The following is a 21,260-nucleotide window of genomic DNA, read 5'->3' as shown; positions in this document are numbered from 1 at the left end:
GTATGAAAACAAAACTTTCTCGAGCCTTCCAGGAGACTGTGCTGAACTACTTGCTGTCATGGGAAGATTTTTACAAGGAACGGCAACATCCCAGCTCACCACCAGTTGAGATTGAAGTCCAAGTCCAGGACTTAGAGGTTAATTCAAATTTGGAGATTATTGACTCTGAGACTGTGGGTGATAAGAAACAATTTGAAGAGGACTTGGACTATGACAAATTTGTTTGGGATGAAGCAAAAGATGACCTCCAAAAGGGAGAAAAACAAGCAGAACAAGAAGATGAGAGACAAAGGGACTTAAAGTCTAATGGAATTGAAGATCCTGGAAGGGTTAAAATGTGGAGTGGGGTTTTTGTGGGATGGGAAGGACAGGGGCAAAGGGGGGCAAAGGTCTGGAGATGGATTTGGGAAAGAATGGGTGTGGGGTAAAAACTTTAGTTAAAAGGCACTGTTTTGGTCTCTGAAAGACGGTTTTCGAAATCTTGGCTTGACAATGGAAACGCTGAACCAATTGGGGGAAAAAGACTTGGGGAGAGGAAACGGAATGCAAAAAGAAAGGGAAAAAAAAGTTATGTTTCCTTAAGGGAGTATAAGAATGGTTGGGAAAGAACTTTTAAGTGATTGTAAATTATTGCAGGTTAAGTGAGGTGTTTAGGCAGAAAGCTGCCCACCCTCCTCTTCTTATTCTGAGGCACTCAGTGGCAGGGGGTGCCCAGATGGGTGAGGAGGAAATGGAACCTTGGAAGTGCTGTTACCCTGCAGGTACCTCTTGTGGCAGGAGGGGACCTGTGGGGGGACAGCATGAAAAAGGAGGAGGATTGAGTCAATATTATAAGATTAAGATTTGAAACTGAGTTGGAAAATTCGCCACAAGTAATCAGTTTTTGTTGGAAAACCATCAGGAAGACCACCGAGGGAGTCGCAATTAAGATGTTAAAATAATAAGAACTGGGAAGTTTGAATTCTTCCCAATTTTTTTCTTCTGTTTTTTCTTTTGTTTTTTCTTTCTTTCTTTCTCTTTTAGGTTTGTTAATATGATTAAGAAAGAGTTGGGGGATGCAGATCCCCATAACTCTTCCCTACCTGTTCTCTCAGTGGCAGGGGGGGGGATATGGGGGGAGGAGGGAGGGGGGAAGCAGAACTCAATTCATAATTGGACCCCTTTGATTCTTAAAGCACACGGGTCCTACTGGTGGCAGAAGTGGACCGGTGTGTGGAGGGAAAAAGAAGGGACAGGGTTATACTGTATGTTTTGTTCTGTAAAATCAATAAAAATTTCTTTAAAAAAAAAAGGAGTGTGTCATTTATAATTACTGTGTTGTTACTTTTATTTATTTACGTTTATCTCAGCTATCTTCTACACTAGGAAAATACTGAAGCTGAGTTTCAGAAAACACTAGAACATTTGTAAAACTTTACTTAAGATTAGTCAGTATATTTTATACTGGTGACACTGTGGGTTAAACCACAGAGCCTAGAAGCTTGCTGATCAGAAGGTCAGCGGTTCGAATCCCCGTGATGGGGTGAGCTTCCGTTGCTCAGTCGCAGCTCCTGCTAACCTAGCTGTTCGAAAGCACATCAAAGTGCAAATAGATAAATAGATACCGCTCCAAGCGGGAAGGTAAATGGTGTTTCCGTGCACTGCTCTGGTTCACCAGAAGCGGCTTAGTCATGCTGGCCACATGACCTGGAAGCTGTACGCCAGCTCCCTCAGCCAATAACGCGAGATAAGCACCGCAACCCCAGAGTCGGTCACGACTGGACCTATTGGTCAGGGGTCCCTTTACCTTTTACAGTATATTTTATGATGTTTCCATTGCAGTATATACTCTTAAGCACACTCAGGGGAAATTCAGTTCAGTTCAGGGGGACTTCTGAAAAAGCTTGCACCATATAGGTTCTAACTGAAAGTGATTTCCCTTCTCAATTCTTCTTACCAGTGGAGATCCTCTGCTTAGATGATAGCCAGTTGGCGCTTTTGTGCATGGTCATGTGCTTATCTTGCATACATTTGATTGGTGTAGATGCCAAGAGCTGTACATACTGCATTTCATGGTGTTCTACTCCCATATTACATTTCTTTCCTCTACAATCATGCAACATTAGACACATACATGACAGAGAATAAGCTCCCATGCATCATTTTGTGGCCCTATTCCACAACCGCTCATGCCACCATAAACTGGATAAGGTGCTGTGGAGCATTACAGATTACAGATTGAAGCAGAATATATTTTTAGTTGTTCACCATGTTACTCCAAGGAAATTGCAGATAAAAGAAGGAGGGCTCTTTAAGGAATGATGTCCCTCAACTGTATATAAACATATCTAAAGAGTAGGCCTACTTGTTTGAAGAGTCCCTTTTTTTCTACCCTTTTCATATTTGATCTTGTGCATTAATTCGCTTTATACATAGTAATGCACTGTCAGTTTAGAGAATAAAGAGTGGATCTTTACATGTACCCACTCTGGGTTTTTTACTTTCATCACTTAGATGCTAAATTGTGATATACACAGTAATCCCCATTTCAGAAAATTGTTGAGAATGCAATAGAACATCAATTCTTTCCAGAAGACCTGAGAATATCTACAATCCATTTATAATTTCAGGCTCAGGCTTAAAATACAATTGGCTGGCATACCATAATAACTGAAAATGACACTAAATAAGAAAAACCTACCTTCAAAGTGTCTCCATGTTACAGGCAATGAAAAGCACCCTTAGCACTAAAATCGTCTTGGTCAATTTAACAGTGCTAAGTGCAGAACAAATTGATCCTAAATAGAACCAAGCCCTTTCCTGGCATATGCCTACACTGAATAAAATCCAGCAAATCCCATGCAACCCTTTCCCCTCTTTATCAAACATTCCATAATGGCCAAGCTAGATTAAATGCTATCATATAATGCTTGAACCAAATGGCACACAAAGTTGGCAGTAAAATCAGTTAGTTCAAAGTCACTGGTCAAATACCGGTATGTCCCCTTCTAGCATTGCAGAAGACCTGTTCTCAATTACTGAATGACAGAAGTATGTGGAAATGAAAGAAGGCTAAACAACATAGCCCTTTGGGGCTAAATTTGCTTATAAACCTATTTATGTCGTGGCTTCCATATAAGAAAAACACAAAACAAACCAGAAAATTTTAGGTGGCAACACAAAAAAGGAAACACAGGGCAGCTCAAAATAAAGCACCAGTAGATATTCCAGCAGCTGAAAAATTAAACATTCAAAAAAAGTTCTTTTATGTGTGTTCATAAAATAAAAATCTAAATCAGGAAAAAGCAGCCCAAAAGAAATAATTTTCCAAGGTTCACTTAAAGATTTGCACAGCTGAAAATCTGCAGAGTTCTACACTTCCATGGAAAGGGAGTCCTGTAATCTTGGAGTCACTACAAAAAAAGGTCTTGTTTTTCTTTTTTTACTTCACAAAAAGTTTTGGCACCACAACTTTAACAAACACAATTAAAGGCTTTATCTTCACTATCCTTTAAATACAACATATATGGCACACCAACAAAATACAACTTAGAATGTTATGCTACATGTGCAAAGCTTCGATGTTGAGCATTCTATAGCATTTCTTCGGCTTAATAAGTTATGTGTGTGTAGTTTATTTAGCAACTGGAGACAGAAATGCTTCAAGATAAATCCAGCATAAACAGCAATTACTCAGAAGCAAGTCCCATTGCATTCTTTGGGGCTTGCTCCCACATAAATACCTCAGCATAGGATTGAAGATTTAAACTACAATCCTACATGTAATTTCCTGGAAGTAGGTTCAGCTGAACTCAATGGAGCTTACCTCTGAACAAATAAACCATGTGATAGGACTTTAACAGTGCAATCTATGTAGCACAATATATCTTTCATCAAAACTCCCTAGCTTGTATCTATAGTGAGAGAAGTTGCATTGGTGCTGATACAGCAGCTTATAAACAGCCGCTCCACCTGGGAAAGCTAATAAACTGGAAAAGTTGTTTCTTCTTTTATTGAGTCATTACTGTGTCATTAATTAAGTATTAATTATGTGTGGGCAGGCAATCAACTACCAATTTCAATTGTATTCACAAAGCTTAATTATGTCCAGAATATTGCCATGTCTGAATGAAGGCTTTCAAAACAACTGAATGAGGGAAGGGGGTCACCCCAAACCACTTCTGCTTCCAGAGACATCAAGGGGGCATCTTATCCAGGCTTCATTCCCTGTGTCAGGTCATTAACACCTATGTGGATAACTCTAGAATCCATCCGCCAGCAGTTTTCCTTTCTTTAAAGACACATTTTATTTTTACAGTATTTTTAATAGAAACAATTTTATAAATCAAAATGCAAGCAAATTGGCCATTGAAATTAGCATTATGCTCCCTCAAAAGAAGATATGTTGTTAATTCCATTATGGAAAAAAATAAAATGCAATCAATTGTGAAGTTATTCCCAGGCCATGGGGGGGGGATCATTTACTTATAACATTTTCTCATACATGCACACTGTTTATTTATTTATTCACTTAATCAATCTCCATAGCTCAGTAGCAGAGCACATGCTTTGTATGCAGAAAGTCCCAGGTTTGATCCCTGGCATCTCCAGTAAGAATTGATAAAGTATCTGGTCTAAAATCCTTGACAGATGCTGTTATTCTAGACTAGATGGACCAACAATTTGACTTGATATAAGGCAACATGTGCAATGTGACACAAAGGCCAACTGTATTCATCACAACTTGCTACAGAACAATTTCTTCCTGTTTTATGGTCCTAAAATGGTAGAAAACTACCCATGAAATGATCGAGGACTGCTAGATCTCAGATCAACTATCATAAAAAAAATTAATAAGGGTCTGCTGCTTAAGTTCCATGGAAACTTGGGAGTACGCCTCATTAAAACCAATGCATTTGAGTTCAAGTAATTTGAATTAGTTTGCATGTAAGGAACAACCCACACCACCAGACAACACTTAACAAAACTAAACTTTTAGGCAAAAAAGAGACCATTTTTTAGTTAGACCTATATTAGTATTTGTAGATGCACACAACCAGTTCACATATGGAAGTTTTTATCCTAATTCACAGATGCTCCTTGCATATGAAGAAGACTGTCCATGGTAATTGATAAATTTATGTATTATTTATTAAATTTATATACTGCCCTATACCCGCTTGTCGTAGGGAAGTTTACAGAATAAAATCAAAATATAAAACCACAAAAATCCATAATCAAAATACAAACAACAATCCAATAACCCCTCCCCCCACAAAAAACCCCCACATCTTAAAAGGACATAGGATGTCAACTGATAGACCTAATGCCATGACTATACCAGTTATCACTTGAAGCAATCCTGTGTCTTAAAGAATAATTCATCAGCTTTTTTATTATTAAACGTGTTTCATGCACAGAAAATTAGAAATAGGCCTTATGGGTTCACAATCCTGCATCTGAGTTCAACTCTGTTTTCTCCCATCTAAGTATGTCTAGGATAACTGCATTGTGAGGGATCAGTCTCACATGTGAATCCATGTACAGTACAAGCCTAAAAACAAACTAGAATTCTAATTGTATGCTCACTTATGTGAACATACGTCCCACCGATTTCAATTAAATTTATGTCAAAGTAAGTATGCTTAGAATTTTGACGCACACACAACAAGGAATAACTACCAGTAGTAAAATGCCTATCAAATGATGGAAGTGTGTGTTCATGGAAACATGGCCATAAAAAGACTACTTCTTAACTGACTGGCAAGTGCCACCCTCAATTCATACCTCCTGAGGACTTTGCCCCACATTTTCCCACGACTTCCCCAGTCTCAAGTCCTCCTCCCATAGAACTTTTGCTTCCATCATTCTTCTTTGCCCCTCCCCCACCACCTCATCTGCTCCCCTTCAGTCAGGTCTCTGCTGTCCTCCACCTCTTCATTGTTCCTTTGCTCCCCTCTACCTCCAAGTTCTCTCCTCCTTTTCTGGATTTTCATTCAATTTTTAGTCAGCTGATCCCCATTATTCAAATTCAGATGATTGCAATATTAACCACCACCATCAAATTTGATGGCCATAAAATATTATACACCTCGAACAAGGAATACCAGATGTATTTTAGGAGCCAATTTATACCTCTACATTTTTTCCCTGGTGTGCTGTATTTCTATCTGTAGATTTTTAGAGCATGCAAGTCTGAGGACGAGATCAGCCATTCCATTATACACATGATAATTGTTATAATTATCATTTAAGACTCTGAAAGCATAAAATGGATATAAGGTTGCACATCATAGGTCAGGTCCTTTCACAACATTAAGCAACTTTGTAAATATCACATGAGAGGTATAGCTTCAAACCTGATGATTACCTCACCCTCAGAAGGCCATTTATAGTATACCAAAGTAGCTTCTGAGATGGGTTAGGTTAACCACACAGCTTAAAAACCTTAGCAATTGCCACAGGAAGATGTAATGGGGATATTTTGGGGTAGAAATAATTTGAAAATACTGGGGGGGAGGGGTGGTATAAAGACAATGGCTTTTTGGGTTGCTTTTACTGGAGAGGCAGTTTGGCTTAATATGGTTTCACACCTGTGGCATTTTCCAACTTTAATACACACTGTACTATAAAGGAACCATTTGTCAATTTGGCAGGTGGCACAACCTGTAAAATCCTGATATAACGTATCTGCTTTTTATTTCTGCAACAAGAGTTTTCTTCTCTGACTACATCTCATTCCAGTCAGAACCTCAGAAATGGCTAAAGAAAGATCAGTGGTAAATATGGCATGTTAACCAGCATATATGAACACAGTAGCAACTTGGAGTGTGTTGCAATCTAGAGAAAACTCTTCAGTAAGATTATCCTTATAAAAAAAAAAACCATGAAAGTGGTGGACCACTTTCACACCACAACCTTGAGAATGTCTGTGGTTTCCATGACACCTTTTTCCAAGAAAGCCTACTCCTGTTTTTTAACCACAATGAAATGGCTTTCAATGGTCTCAGCCTGTTTGTGCATGCATATCTCTGTAGCCTTAGGCCTAACTTTTCTCTAAAGAGCTTTCCTTTCTACAGCAATAGATCAACATTCAGCTACTATTGGGAGAAGAGATGAGATATCTACGCATAGGGAGGTGGAATGTATCAGACACATAAATTCATCCTCTGGAAAGATGCATTTCCCACCTGCTATGCTAAGTAAGGACACAATTAACTCCTCAGCACTGATCAGCTGGTACCAATGCAAGGCAGAACTGAAAGTCCTGAGCATTGGTGCACATCTTCTCTTTAAAAAACCACAACTCTTAGTGCGCAACATTTCTAATTTACTAATGCCATCTTGATAACCAAGGAGCACCACCATAGTTCAGTAACCAAGTTGAGGGTAGCTAGTTAACCAAGACTGGATTGCAAGTTAATTCACAAGATTTCTAAAAACTATATAATGCTTTCCGTAAGATTGTGGATCCACCTCCCTTCCCATCCAAGCAGGGCTTCAGGGCATCTCAATTAAGGCTGGGGGGGGGCTTTCTCCACCTAGGGTCACCCTACCAGCTTTTGGGGTGCTGGTGCGGGAATCGCCCATGAACTAAGGAGAACCTACATCTGGAGCTCAGCCAAAGAGTTCTGACACCACTGCTGCCCCATGTCCAAGCCCCCCGCCCCACATTCCCCTTCCGAGGAGCATCATCAACATGATGATCCATGCAGCGCACATAGGGAGCCGCTGGCTGTATGACATGAGCCCAGAGCAGATGCCGCGGGCAGGAGGAGGGAGGGGGCGCCCTCCGTCAGCAAACGCAGGACCTCCGCTGGAGCGGCGAGGAAGTTGAAGGGGCTTCGCGGACTCACCTCTCACTCCCTTCCGCTTCTCCAGCGCCAAACGCCCATCATCGCCCCAAATGGACCAGAGAGACCAAGAGAGGAGGAGGAAGCAGCAGCAGCAGCAGCAGCAGCTGAAAGAATTCGAGATAACCCAAGAAAGACCCAGTGAAGAGAGGAGAGGAGGAGGACCTACCCGGAGAGCTTGGCAATCTTGACAAAGCTAAACACATCCATCCATGCAGCGGCCGGAGCTCTGCCTTGCTTCGTGCCCCGCTCGCCCGCTCACTCCAGCAGCAGCTCCATGTCAGGAAGAAGGTGAGGCATGGCTGTTCTCTTCCAGCACCAGCAGCAATCCTTGCCTCGGAAGAAGGAGCTAGCGACGAAGGCGATGGCAGTGGCTGCTGTTGCTGCTGTTGCCGCTGCTGCTGCTACCCCCCTCCGGCCGGGAGCTGAGCGTGCAGCATCTCCCAGCGGCAGCACCATCGATGGCAGTGAAAATGCTGCTGCTGCTGCTGCTGCTGCCGCTGCTGCTGCCGCTGCTGCCGCCGCCGCCGCCGCCGCCGCCTGGGCTGCTTGCTTGCTTACTCGCGCACGCGCGCCCTCGTCAGCCCGGCCAGCTCTGGGGCTAAGCCGGCGAGGCGTCGGGCCGGCTAGGCGAAGGGAGGAAGCGCCTCCGCGTCTGCGCAGAGGCCAGCTCCGCGCAGGAACGAAGCAGGCAGCCTCCTCGCCGTGGCGCGAGCAGCCTCCTCGCAGGGGGCGGGAAAAAAAAGGCGCCTCGCTCGGCCCGGAGCCTCAACAGCTGGGGAAGCAGCAGCTGTTGCTAATCCCGTGCACCTGCCGACAGGGCCCACCAGCTGCCTCGCGCCCGCCACTGCCTTCCCTCAGGCGCGCAGGGCTTCTGCTCCATTTGGTGGTGGTAGTGGGTGATGCCATCTTGGAGGGGGCTGCTCAGTGGTGACACTTTGTGTAGGCATGGAGGCACACGGTGTTTCTCATTTGTTCCTGCAAGACACTTGCACCGTGACAAACAAGTCCCCGGGAGAGATGCAAGCGAGCTCCTTCTCAAAATGCAGCTGTGCTTGCAGATGCAAGATTGAGAGTCAACCGGCACCATACAAGCCAACTCCTAGGGGCCAAGCAGGGCAAGGGGGAAGCTAAATAAATAAAAATCAATAAAAATACTTAACTGACTGGGGTGCTGCCCCCTAACACAAATCCTGTCTATGCCCATGTGCCCCCATAAAATATTTGAGGGTGCTTGGGGCCCCCAAAGTTAATGGACATTGCCATGCAATTTGTGTGCTTGCACTGTATCTTGTGATGGATTATATGGTGCGGGGCTTACCTTCTCCCCCAATATTTTATTCACGTTGCCACCCTGACGGGTGCTTTATTTTTAAGCACCCTGAGTGCTTCACAGCCTCTCTCATTTTGAAGGAAAAGCAGATCAGGAGCTCTTGCTGGTTTGGAAAGACAATAGAAGCAGTAAACCCCCCCCCCCCACACAATCCCTCCTTCCTCAGAGGGAAAGCAATGTGAGGTGGAAAGAGCCCCAGCCAGGAATTCCCTTAGAAGCAATCAGGGCCGGCCCTAAGGCAAGGCTGGGTGGCGCAATGTGCCGGGCCGCCAGACAGCCGGGCCGCCTTCTTACTCGCCCTGCTTCTTGCCTCCCTCCAGCCCACCCGCCGCGGGTTCAAGTCCTGGCCTCAGCCTGGCGGGTCTGGTCGGGGGCAGGAGGAGGACAAGAGGCCGGGCGCTGCGCGGCACCGCCCTCCCCCCAACAGAGGCCTCCACGCAGGAGGAGGCGGCGCCGGCGCCCTGGAGGACAACCAGGCAGCCCGGCCCACCCGCTGCGGCGCCCCTGAGCCCGGCCTGCCCTCAGCGCCTGGCCCGCCTATGCCATGTCCCTCTTCTGCTTCTGTGGTGAGTTGGGGGGGGGGGGAGGCGGTGGAGGGACCTTTGCTCGATGTGATTAAGACGGGCCTGGAAGCAATCCCTGCTGGGTGCACCTTGGGGAACAGCTGCAGCTTTGGATGGCGAAGGCCTCAGGTAGAGTCTCTGGCATCTCCAGCTAAGTTTGGGAGAGATACCTGCCTGGAATCTGGATTAGCCCCTGCCAGTCAGTTCAGACGTGCCTGAGTTAGATGGATCTAGCCTTTGAGTTGGTTTAAGGCTGCTTCCTTTATCCCTCTTCCTCTGAGCTCTGCCACTTCCAGGGAAGCCTGCTGGTCCCACCTCCACAGTCTTGTTCACCCTCTCTCTCGGCACTGTAGCAGGAGGGATTGGGGCCATGGTGCTACCTAAAGAGAAACTGTGAGCAGCCACTTGTGCCTCCTCGCCGGCTCACTCCCCTGCTGTTGGGCCTGTGGTATAGACTGGGTGGCACAATGGTTGGGATTCTGCCCACCATGCTGCCCACAAGTGAAGACAAGTGGAGGGCTGGGCAAATGATAGTTGCTACTACTGCCCTTGATAATTGCCCACTTGCCCTCTTCCTGCCAGAATGCTCCCTCTGCTCACATCCCTCCCTCTGTCTTCTGGGATTGAAGCAAGAAGGGCTGAGTCCAGCAGATGCCATCCAGAGGGAGCCTGTTGGCAAAAGAAGGCAAGCCGCCCTCTCTCGCTGTGTGGTGAGGATGGCAGGATTGGGGTTTTGGACCCAGTTCCAACCACTGCACCCACCTAGAGGGAGAGTACAGGTAAGAATAAAGAGGCTGTTCCTTCCATAACTAACATTCTGGGCCAGGGATGGGGGAACCGGCTGTAGCCCTTGAGAAGTTGTTGGGCTCCATCTTTCATCAGCCCCCAGCCAGCATGGGATTATGAGAGTTGTTGTACAACAACATCTGGGCGGCCCAAGCCTCCCTTCCCATTTCTCTGTGCGGCACCAGATGGAGGAAGATGCTCATAATGGACCCAGTCCTCCCTGCTATGGTGCCCAGGGAGGATGAGAAGAAGAGGAAAGGGAAGCAGCCACTATATAATGATGATGATGATGATGATGATGATGATGATGATGATGATATTGTACCCCACCCATCTGACTGGATTGCCCCAGCCACTCTGGGCAGCTTGTGACATACATAAAACATAACAAACAATGCACATTAAAAAGCCACAATCTTTTTCTTGCTTGCATACTTCCCTGACACCAAGTGGAACAGAACGGGTGAGGAAGTGCAGCTGGGAGGTGAGTGCCTGGGTGTCTTCCTGACTGGGGGCTTGTGTGGGTGCCTGTCCTTTCAGCCTTTTGCCTTATTCATGGCAAAGGAAAGGCCGAGAGGTTGCTATTTTTTGCTTCCCGTTTGATCTCCTCTCCTCACCAGCAACAGCTGCTGATTGGCTCCCCCCCCCCCCGCACCCTCCACTTCCAAAATGTTGTGAGCTTGTCTCTACTGAGAAATTGAAAGGCGTGATCTAGAAGATGAGGCTGTGTGCAGTCAGACTGTGGGAGGTGGTGTTGCTCATCTATTTGGGAAAGTGGGGAGGGGGAGGCTTGATTGTCCCTCCTCGTACACATATACACACAAATGTAGAATTGCTGTCTTGCTTGCTTTTAAAAACCAAGGTTGATTTTAAAGAAATGTGTGCTTTCTGCTGTGTGTGTGAGAGAGAGAGAGAGTCACCCACCACCAGTGGCCTGCAGCTTCCCAATGCAGCCCTCAAGCTAAAAAGCAAGGTTAGCGACCCCTGTTTTAATTGCTGTGTGGTAAGAAAATGTTTGTTAGGTGCAGATTATTCTGTCTCTGTGGCACTGTGTATGGGGAAATCCGCCTATTCTATATGAAGTGGTCCTATTTTGTCAGACTAATGATCCACCTCTAGGTTAGCATAAAATCTGCCAACAGTTAGTAGCTCTGTAAAGCAGCCTTCTCCAGTGGGGTTTTCTTTGGAGATGACATGGATAGGACATAGGTACTTCCATTAAATCTGTATTGCGTCTGATAGTGTGGACTGTACATTAACTAACCTATCATCCTCCACTAATGTCTTCTCAATGCCTGTGTGCAGTAGTGAAGGGACAGGCTTCAATACATACAAGTAAAGTAGGGGTGTGTGAAGCAGCCTCAGGAACACTAAAGTGCACATCTGTAACAGGAGTGGAGAACCTTTTGAAACTTCTCAGCAACCACCTGAGGGACGCATGCCAGTGGTGAGAGGCAAATGTGGGGGCAGAGCTATAGATGTAACGTTTTGTGTGTTGTACAATAGGCTACTTTCTACACACACACACACACACACACACACACACACACACACACACACACACACATACACACCTCTGTCGTCCATCAAGGCAACCGAGAGGCATTATCAGGTTCAAGGATACATTCTGGCCAAGCAAAAGCGCCCAGAGTGCAAATCAAGGGCGAGTGAGGGGGGTATGTGGCTTGGGGAGAGTCCTGAGAACCAGAGTCCTGAATGGCCATTTTTGGTCCCAGGGCCTGAGGTTTCCCACCCCTGGTCTATAAGCTGAAGCCAGAATATTAATACTGGAACTTTCTCACACAGCCTAAATCAGTCCAGGATGTGGAGTCTTACAATAAAACAAAACTGAGATCCTCCCACACCACCTACATATAGCCTGAAGAGAACAAGGAAACAAATAGATGGGAAATCATGAAATACCTGAGGATGGGAGTTATGGAAGAGAGCACCATCCATCATTGGGATATTGTTGACAGAATCTACCCAGCACCCTCTAATATTTTTGGAGTGGTTTATATAGGGATCCATAGGTGGGAGGGTCTTTTCTGCTTCAGGCACCCAAGTAAGAGGATTGATTAATTGTTTCCTGTTGTAATTTCTGCTTGACAAGAAGACTTGTAGCCGGTCTGTGCCTGAGCTTCATGATCTTTCCCATAATCCATGCTGTGGAGATACATGCTAGTGTACAGTCCTTTTTCTCCCAAAAAGTTCATTTGAACATTAAAAAAAAAAGTTCACAGGTTTATCCGTCTCCTCAGCCAGCTTTCTACCACATGTAAGCCATATCTGCTACCGTTCTGCTCAATGCCCCCTTCCTCATCTTGGAACACCCCATTTTTCTTCAGATGAACATGTTTACAACTCATGCGTGCTAAATACGGATGTAATCAATTTAGAGTTGGGTAGTTTTCTTCATAGTAGATAAACTATGCAGTCTAAAATAGTCTAAAATAGTCTTTTCAGACTGCAGGAGCAAATCTTGCCCCAACTCGTCTTTTTATGCTCATCTATATGGGATATATAAGGGATGTGGGTGTCGCTGTGGTCTAAACCACATATTCCAGGGCTTGCCAATCAGAAGGTCGCCGGTTTGAATCCCCGTGATGGGGTGAACTCCTGCCAACCTAGCAGTTCGAAAGCATGTCAAAGTGCAAGTAGATAAATAGGTACCGCTCCAGCAGGAAGGTAAACAGCATTTCCGTGGGCTGCTCTGGTTCGCCAGAAGCAGCTTAATCATGCTGGCTACATGACCCAGAAGTTGTACGCCGGCTCCCTCGGCCAATAAAGCGAGATGAGCGCCTCAACCCCAGAGTTGTCCACGACTGGACCTAATGATCAGGGGTCCCTTTACCCTTACCTATATGGGATGCATCTTCATTTAAAGCCCCTTCACCAAAGCTATGGGACCTGGTAAGATCTAACCACTGCATCCTTGAAAGATCCAGCAGATCCTTATTCGTGTTCAGAAAGGTACTGGGTTAAAGAGGAACATTTTGTACAAACACACAAGGTACTGTTGGTTTCGTGCTATTCTATTATTTAAAGCAACAAAGAAGAATGATTGACTGCCTCCTTACCTTATGAGAACTCTGAGCAGCTCAGACAAGAAACACCCATTCATCTTAGAAACATACCACGGGCAATTACACAGCATAGCATTTAATTTAATGTTTGTGCTCAGGATCTGAAAACTTCCCAATTAAATCTTCTTTTATCAATTCAGAATTAGAATTGTACAAAAATTAAATTAAAACTACAGAATCTTGGCATGTCATTTATCTTAGGACTGATTCACAAACATGTACTCAAGAAGATCCAATTTTGCCTACAGCAGTAATATCAGACGCAATACAGATTTAATTCTGCACACACACAAATGCCCTCCGCTTCCAAGTTTGGGACAGGAACCTCTTTTCACATCTCTCCATTCCATGATCTCACATGCATGCACAGCTTATCCAATTTTCATAGATATATTCCTGAACACCAATGTGATTTCCCTTCTTTCTCTGATCTGAGACCAGTGCACATGTGTGAAAGAGGAATGCTTTTACCTTTACCTTGCATCTGCCACAGTTATTATCAGAGCTCTCAACCCACATCATGACCCCTAAGAATCACAAGAAATGGAGTTTCTGAAATATTAGGTCTTTTCAGGCAACCACCAATTTTCTCACTTGTTAACACTCCCATAGGTTAGAAAAGAAGATAATTCCAGAGGACATTTTCTCAAGATGTGCCAAGCATTCAACAGTGCTAGACCTAGCACATTATGATACATAGCATATGTTATAAAATATATTTAGATATTTAGGACATTATCAGAGTACATTTCCAAAGGGGCAAGATTTCATTTTAATTCACCAAGCAATTTTTGTTGTTTTTCAGGATATATCTAGGAAACTCTAGATAATTTCATTGCACTTTTGACTCTACAGCAGATGAAAACTAATTAAGTCAGTTTGAACGTAAATACTTTTCATAACTTCCAATTTGCTTTAGTCCCAGAGAAGCAATTAAAAGCTCATTTTCATAATACAAGCTTTTTATTTTGTTACTATTAAATACACCTTTGAGCATTTCTTTTTCATGGCAGAGCTGTTGATTGAAAAATACTGTTTAACAGAACATAATCCAAGCTGGATGAAGAGCCAAACAGCAAACTCAAACTCCTTTTGCTTCTATATCATTTTTGTGTATACCACTACATAGTCCCTGGTTTATCTATTGTACATTTATAACATTGTTGTGCACACCCCAAACTCTGAGAGGCAAGAGAATTGAATCCAGGGTTCAATTTCCTCCGAATGAAGGTCACTGAAGACGGTGCCGTTAATGTAGATGGTTTTGTGTATGTGTAGATATGTGAATATATATCCTGAGTATAGGGTGGAAGGGCTCACAACATTAACTATCCAACCTATCTTGCTTCCCCATTAGGTTTCAAGGGAGAGGGGTTCCCCAAAGCCATAGCTTTGGATTCAGCACACAGAGCAACTCAAGTCAGCAGCAGTTCTATTTAGCTGATTGTAGCTTCTGGGAGCTCATGACCTGGACTTGTAAACAGGGGCGTTTGTGAGGGCATTTTTGGGGGTTGGGGCGGAGTAAGGTAACTGGCAGGTGGATTTGTAGCTGGTTGACTGGCCAAACAAAAACTGACAAGTGGGGTGCTGCAGGGTTCTGTCCGGGGCCTGCTGTTGTTCAACCATTTTAAGAACAACTTGAATGCAGGAATTGAGGAGGTGCTCATCAAATTTGCAGGCTTAGAATAAGAAATTACTGCCTAGCTGCTAGCTGGTGCACCTTTTATCCACCTCCTTACCTTAGCTGGCTTGTGGGCACTACTTCTGCTGTTTCTGCAGTTTGTATCCTGGCTCCAGTTTTAACCTTCCTTCCTAAGTGAATAGCTCCTCTGTCAAGCTCATGGCTCCAGGCCTGACAGTTCTTGTATTGGCAGGAGTAGGATAGTTTGCTGGGAATAGTGAGCAGGAGAAGCCAGTTATTTAGATAGTGCAGAATGGTGAATGGGAAAACCAGGCTGAAGCAGGGCTAAGATGCAGGAAGAAATGAGATGCAGACTGGTGACAGCAGTGAAACACACAAAGATATAAATGCCATGAGTAAATAAAGAAATAAGACCTCTCGCCATAATATGACAGCTTCCATTCTCACTCAAGCAGCTCATTTAGTATGGCAATACAAAACTGGCAATGTGTGGGGATGGGAGGGACGTATCGCAGCAAAAATGAAACAATTAGCTTGTGAGGATGGGTGGGTGTTGAGCTAGGGTACCTGTGTTGGAACGTGCCACCTGCCGATCTTGCAAAGCCCAAATCTGATACTTTTGAAGTCGAAATGAGAACTGACCCAGCCTAGGTGCAGCTTGTGAGTGTCAGAGCAGGCAAGATCTAAGGGAGGGTTAACAATAATACAAACAAAACAAATACAAATACAAACAAACAAACAAAAACAGGAATATACAATCTTGTAAAGACAATGGGTGGTCTAGAAACAGTATTCTATTTCTCTTCCGCTAATGCTCGGTCCCAGCTCCTGCCAACCTAGCAGTTCGAAAGCACGTCAAAGTGCAAGTAGATAAATAGGTACCACTACAGCGGGAAGGTAAACGGCGTTTCCGTGTGCTGCTCTGGTTCGCCAGAAGCGGCTTTGTCGTGCTGGCCACATGACCCGGAAGCTGTACGCCGGCTCCCTCAACCAATAATGCAAGATGAGCGCCACAACCCCAGAGTCGGTCACGACTGGACCTAATGGTCAGGGGTCCCTTTACCTTTAATGACAGTTTACTAGAGGTGAGATCACTAAGGAGACTTCTGAAGCCATCCTGAGTGTAGCAGCTCAGCCATGATTGCTGGACAGCTCCCCCGGAAGGACTGTGGCTTTCAAGGCAGGTTTCACCCTCGGCAATTACCATTTCGTAATCCCCAGAATTTGTAGGACCATTACACTTTAACAAATTGATCTTTAAAACCCTGGACAAATAACTGAGACACAACACCTGCTGATACACTGTATTGCAAAGAAACTGACAAACAAACCTTGCGCAAATAGATCTGACCTATGACAAGTACTAAACACGTTAGCTGTGTTTCATTTGGAGTGTACATGTGAGGTTGCAATGACATGTCAGGCATAGAAAGTAAGAAATTGGTGCAAAAAATTACAATTTGTGCTGGAGAATGAGATTTATTTCCTAACAAATGAGCAAGATTGGTAGGATAGGTTAAGGACATGAATGCTTGTGTTTGTGAATAATGTATCAAAAGGGGCATTATCCTGCCGCATACAGCTTAGTCGGTAAAGCATGAAACTCTTCATTTCAGGGTTGTGAGTTCAAGCCCCAAGCTGGGCAAAAGATTCCTGCATTGCAGGGGATTGTTCTAGATGACCCCTGTGGTCCCCTCCAACTCTACAATTCTATGATTTTAGGAAATAAAATGGCACCAGTCACTGGAGTCTCACTCTCCTCACCCCCACTGGGGTTGCAATTTCATTAATGGATAGGACCAAGAGAGGAAGGGCTATAGAGAGGAAGGATTATGTAAAAAGAGATTGTGCCTTTCAGTTGCCAGGGTCAAGGGACAGCATGACTGAAGGCCCACTGAGAAGAGCTCCCTGGACCTGCTCCTCTTCTTCACTACAGTGGTACCTTGGGTTACAAACACTTCAGGTTACAAACGCTTCAGGTTACAGACTCCGCTAACCTAGAAATAGTACCTCAGGTTAAGAACTTTGCTTCAGGATGAGAACAGAAATCGTGCTCTGGTGACGCGGCAGCAGCAGGAGGCCCCATTATCTAAAGTGGTGCTTCAGGTTAAGAACAGTTTCAGGTTAAGAACAGACCTCCGGAACAAATTAAGTTCTTAACCAGAGGTACCACTGTACTGCAATTTGCCTGTTTGTTCACCTGCCTCCCAGTGGAAATGAGAAGAAGGAGCTATGGCTGCCATTACTTGCTTGCTCATTGGCTCTGCTTGGCAAGCAAGCAGGTGAAAGCCCTAGAGCTGAAGAATGAGGGAACCAAGTTTGCTGGTGACACTAAAAGGTTAAAACAAAAAGGGATTGCTAAGAGCGCCAAAAGGAACACATCCAAAATGAGCAAATAGGCAGTAAAATGTCTAATGCAATTCAATGTAGATAAATGTTAAGTGATGCATGTTGGGGGGGGTCTCAGGGGGACTCCCTACAGGGACCCTCCCCCAGTCATCCTGACCAGCACTTTGCCCAGTGATAGCGCAAGCAGCGGGTCAGGAAGAGGGAATGAGGAATGGAGCGGAATAGAGAGGGGGCTCCAAGGCGCATCAGAGGAGGAAGGACAGCACAGCAAGGTGTCGGAGCCTCTGCAACGCTCCAGCCAAAGGACGGGAGAAGGAACGCAGCCCCTTCCGGCGCCCACGTTGGGGCACACACCCAGATGTAGGGCAAGGGGGTGGCATGTTGGGGTCCCCAGACTATTATGCTGGCACAAAAACAGACAAGCGCCATTGCTGGGTTCTGAATCAGAATAGGCAGTCATGTTTTCTGATTACAGGTAGGTAGCCGTGTTAGTCTGGGTCGAAGTAAAATAAAAAAATTCCTTCAGTAGCACCTTAAAGACCAACTAAGTTTTTATTTTGGTATGAGCTTTCGTGTGCATGCACACTTCTTCAGATACGTGTGCATGCACACGAAAGCTCATACCAAAATAAAAACTTAGTTGGTCTTTAAGGTGCTACTGAAGGATTTTTTTTATGTTTTCTGATGTCTCTGTACTGTAAATGTATGCACAATAAAGCTCTTAAAGACAGAGCAGACTGGAGCGTCTTTACTCGAGAGTAGCTGCAACAATCCCCTGACAGGGGGGGGGGTGTATCTTAATTTCATATATATGCTCATGGGGTCTGGACTGGTGAACCAGGAATGAGGCATTTGGGCAATGAAGATGTCAACACAGCTGTATGTGGGGCAGCTGTGGAACAGGTGAATTCCATAGTGGAGATCCTTAGAAAAGGAACTGAAAATAAAATTGCTGATATCATGATACCATTTTACAAATCTATGGTACAACCACACTTGGAATACTGTGTACAGCTCTGGTCACCTCACCTCACAAAGGATATTGTCGAATTGTAAAAGGTTCAGATAATGGCAGAGGGTGGACCAACTACCCTATGAGGAAAGGTTGCAGCATTTAGGGCTTTTGGGTTTAGAGAAGAAGTGAGTAAGAGAAGACATGATAGACGTTTATAAAATTAGGCATAGCATAATTTTCACCCTCTCTTATAACACTGGAACTCAGATACATCCAATGAAGCTGAATTTTGAAAAGGTTCAGGACAGATAAAAGAAAGTGCTTCCTCACTTAGTATTGTAACTGCAGATACCTGGTAATCTAAATGGCTTAATAAAAACACTCCTGAGATAAATAACTATGGTTACTAAACAAAGCTTGATATGCTATCTTGTTCAGACACTGGACTATACATTCTTATCCAAGTCAAGTGCTGTGTGAGTTTTATTTTTCTAAAATGGTTTTGATAGCTCTATATTTGCCTTAATAAATAACTTTTTTGTTATGCTACGAGCTACAGTATTGCACTTCTGGCTCCTGAGTGGTTCACTGATATTATCTGTGACTATGCAAAGAACTGTGTAACAAGTCTGCTAATATGCCACTCTCTATTTTGTCTTAGGTTAACCAGGCTGAAGGGAGCCAAGGAATAAGATGCGTCCTGGACCCAAACAAAGTTTACTATATACCCTCAGGTATGGAAAATGCCTGGTTACAAAGAACAGTTCTGACAGCAGCACAGAGATCCTTGTGCAGCCTCCATCCTGAGCACCTGAGAGAGTTAATTCTAGTCATGGAGTGGAGCAGTGATGGGCATGTGAATTTATTGCTGGGGGATTCTGCATGCAAATGACAACATGTGGAGAACAGAAGAACGGCAGAAAACTTCACAGCCTGTCAAACCAAACAATGCTAAATGGAGCTGAAAGCAAATTCCAAAGCAACAAGTAAAATATTCTACTGTTTTTCATTTTCTTGGAGCAAACAGTTTGACATCACCGCAATATGGAAATAAATGCATGTGCATGCCTCTGCAGTGACAGATAAGTTCAAGATCTCCTCAGTTTAAGGGCCAAACTAGATATTACATGTAGATCTGTGCAACTCCCCCCCCCAGTTCATTTGAAAAGCAAAGTAACCAACACCAAGGAAAGGAGGGCACAAGCAGGAGCAGAGGAACTGCATGGGGAGCTGGCACTTAAACTCTTTCCATTCTAACCATTTAGCTGTTCCAAATTGCCGTCTACTGCTTCCTGCTAGCTTCAGAGTTCTAAATGTGGGCACACATGCTGGAAATATAAGGAGCGGTTGCTTTGCCGAGAGAGAGTCTCAATCACAATAGATTGATTGATAGATAGATCAATCAATCTATAGATGATAGATAGAGATTTCGAGACAGCATTCAAGAAACCGTGTCTTCAGTGTATCCAAGCAAATTACCAAATGAGAGTGGCCCAAGTCCTTAAAAAGAAATGGCTTCAACTGGCTCTCTGCCAATGCTTCATTTACATAGTGGTATGGTATGTGTGTTCAAATAGTCTCAGAATGCCACTCTACATGCAAATCACTCCACACAATGCACAATTAAATTAATATTAGTATGCAGAGGACACAGAAATTGTATAAAGTTGTAAATTGCCTGGTCAATTGTTATTAATTGATACAAAGCATGACAAGGTGACAATGCTGTCTGCCAATTTGAATCTGCTTCCCCATTTCTGTGATTCTTTGTGATGTGTTGTGTATGTACTTTTGCAAGGCAATGGGGAACTGCCAAGTGTGACATGTTAATCTACAAAATAAAGGAAATTGGTTCATTAAAAGTGGCTTCCAATGTTATCTTTCCTCCAGCAAACTCAACTGAATTGTCTTGTCTCACACTTAAAAGTATGCAATAGGCATATATTATTTAAAGTTATGAAATACCATCTAAAGCCACTTATGGATTCAGTATACTACCACGTTGCAAATAGTACAGCTCACATTTTCACTAGCCTGCCATCCCCCACATACTGTACTTGTTTTAACCACTTGAGGAATATTGACAAGCTAAATGAAAATGCAGACAACCAGCTACATGTTGATTTATGATCCTGTACACTAGTAAAGGTGGTCCAAAGCGATAGACCATGACTGCAGCTGCTTCAAAAAAGAAAAGGACTTAGCAGAACATAAAGGGAAAAATAAGTTTGCATCAACAAACACATCTACAAGGCAGGCAAACTCAAGTCAGGAACAACCACTGCATCCAGGATTCAAATTACCAAATGGAAAGCCAGCACACTGGTTATCTGAGCAGATAGGTGTAGCAGATAGAGCATTGGACTAGCGGTGGGAAACCCAGATTCAAGTCGCTTGTTCAGCCACAGACTTCACTGGCAGGTCCATAGCAGCAGCATCATGGAGTGTGCCTAGTGAGCAAGTTCTAACAAGGGAAATTAACCAAGGCCTTTTGAGCTTTGGCCTCCAACCCCTCTTTCCTAGGCTCCTCTATTCCTCTGGTGCAAATGTCAGGAGATATAGACCGCATTGTGACATCCAAATGCAACAACTATGACAACATTCCGGTTGATTTTGTTAAGCAGTGCAACGACTCAGCCCCAGCTCTCCATTAGATCATTTTAAAGATGGCTTTGCAAATGAGCTCTGCTGGACTTCCCTATACCCTCTTTTTC

General features: G+C 44.2%; 1 protein-coding gene and 1 long non-coding RNA gene across 8 annotated transcripts in view; one reads left to right on the top strand and one right to left on the bottom strand.

Moving 5' to 3' along the window:
* FRMPD4 (FERM and PDZ domain containing 4) overlaps positions 1-21,260 on the bottom strand; it is a 295,689-nt gene that overhangs the window by 199,310 nt on the left and 75,119 nt on the right. The window contains exon 1 of one of the 7 annotated variants that reach the window (XM_088667724.1): positions 8,002-8,141. The exons of 5 other annotated variants lie outside the window; for them this stretch is intronic. In XM_088667724.1, the coding sequence (XP_088523850.1) occupies positions 8,002-8,042 (41 nt within the window). In that variant the 5' untranslated portion in view covers positions 8,043-8,141. Of the gene's footprint in view, positions 1-7,835; positions 7,980-8,001; positions 8,142-21,260 lie in introns of those variants that run through there. One more of the 7 variants, XM_088667727.1, reaches the window with a different exon arrangement.
* On the top strand, positions 7,985-20,408 carry LOC148685903 (uncharacterized). The gene is made up of 2 exons (XR_015949511.1): positions 7,985-8,123; positions 19,208-20,408. It is a non-coding gene; the product is annotated as an uncharacterized LOC148685903 (long non-coding RNA).

This window comes from Zootoca vivipara, chromosome 4 (assembly GCF_965207765.1).
Source record: "Zootoca vivipara chromosome 4, rZooViv2.hap1.1, whole genome shotgun sequence".
Classification (NCBI taxonomy): Eukaryota; Metazoa; Chordata; class Lepidosauria; order Squamata; family Lacertidae; genus Zootoca; species Zootoca vivipara.
Note: the sequence above shows the minus strand (reverse complement) of the source record. Positions and strands in the feature narration are given on the sequence as shown.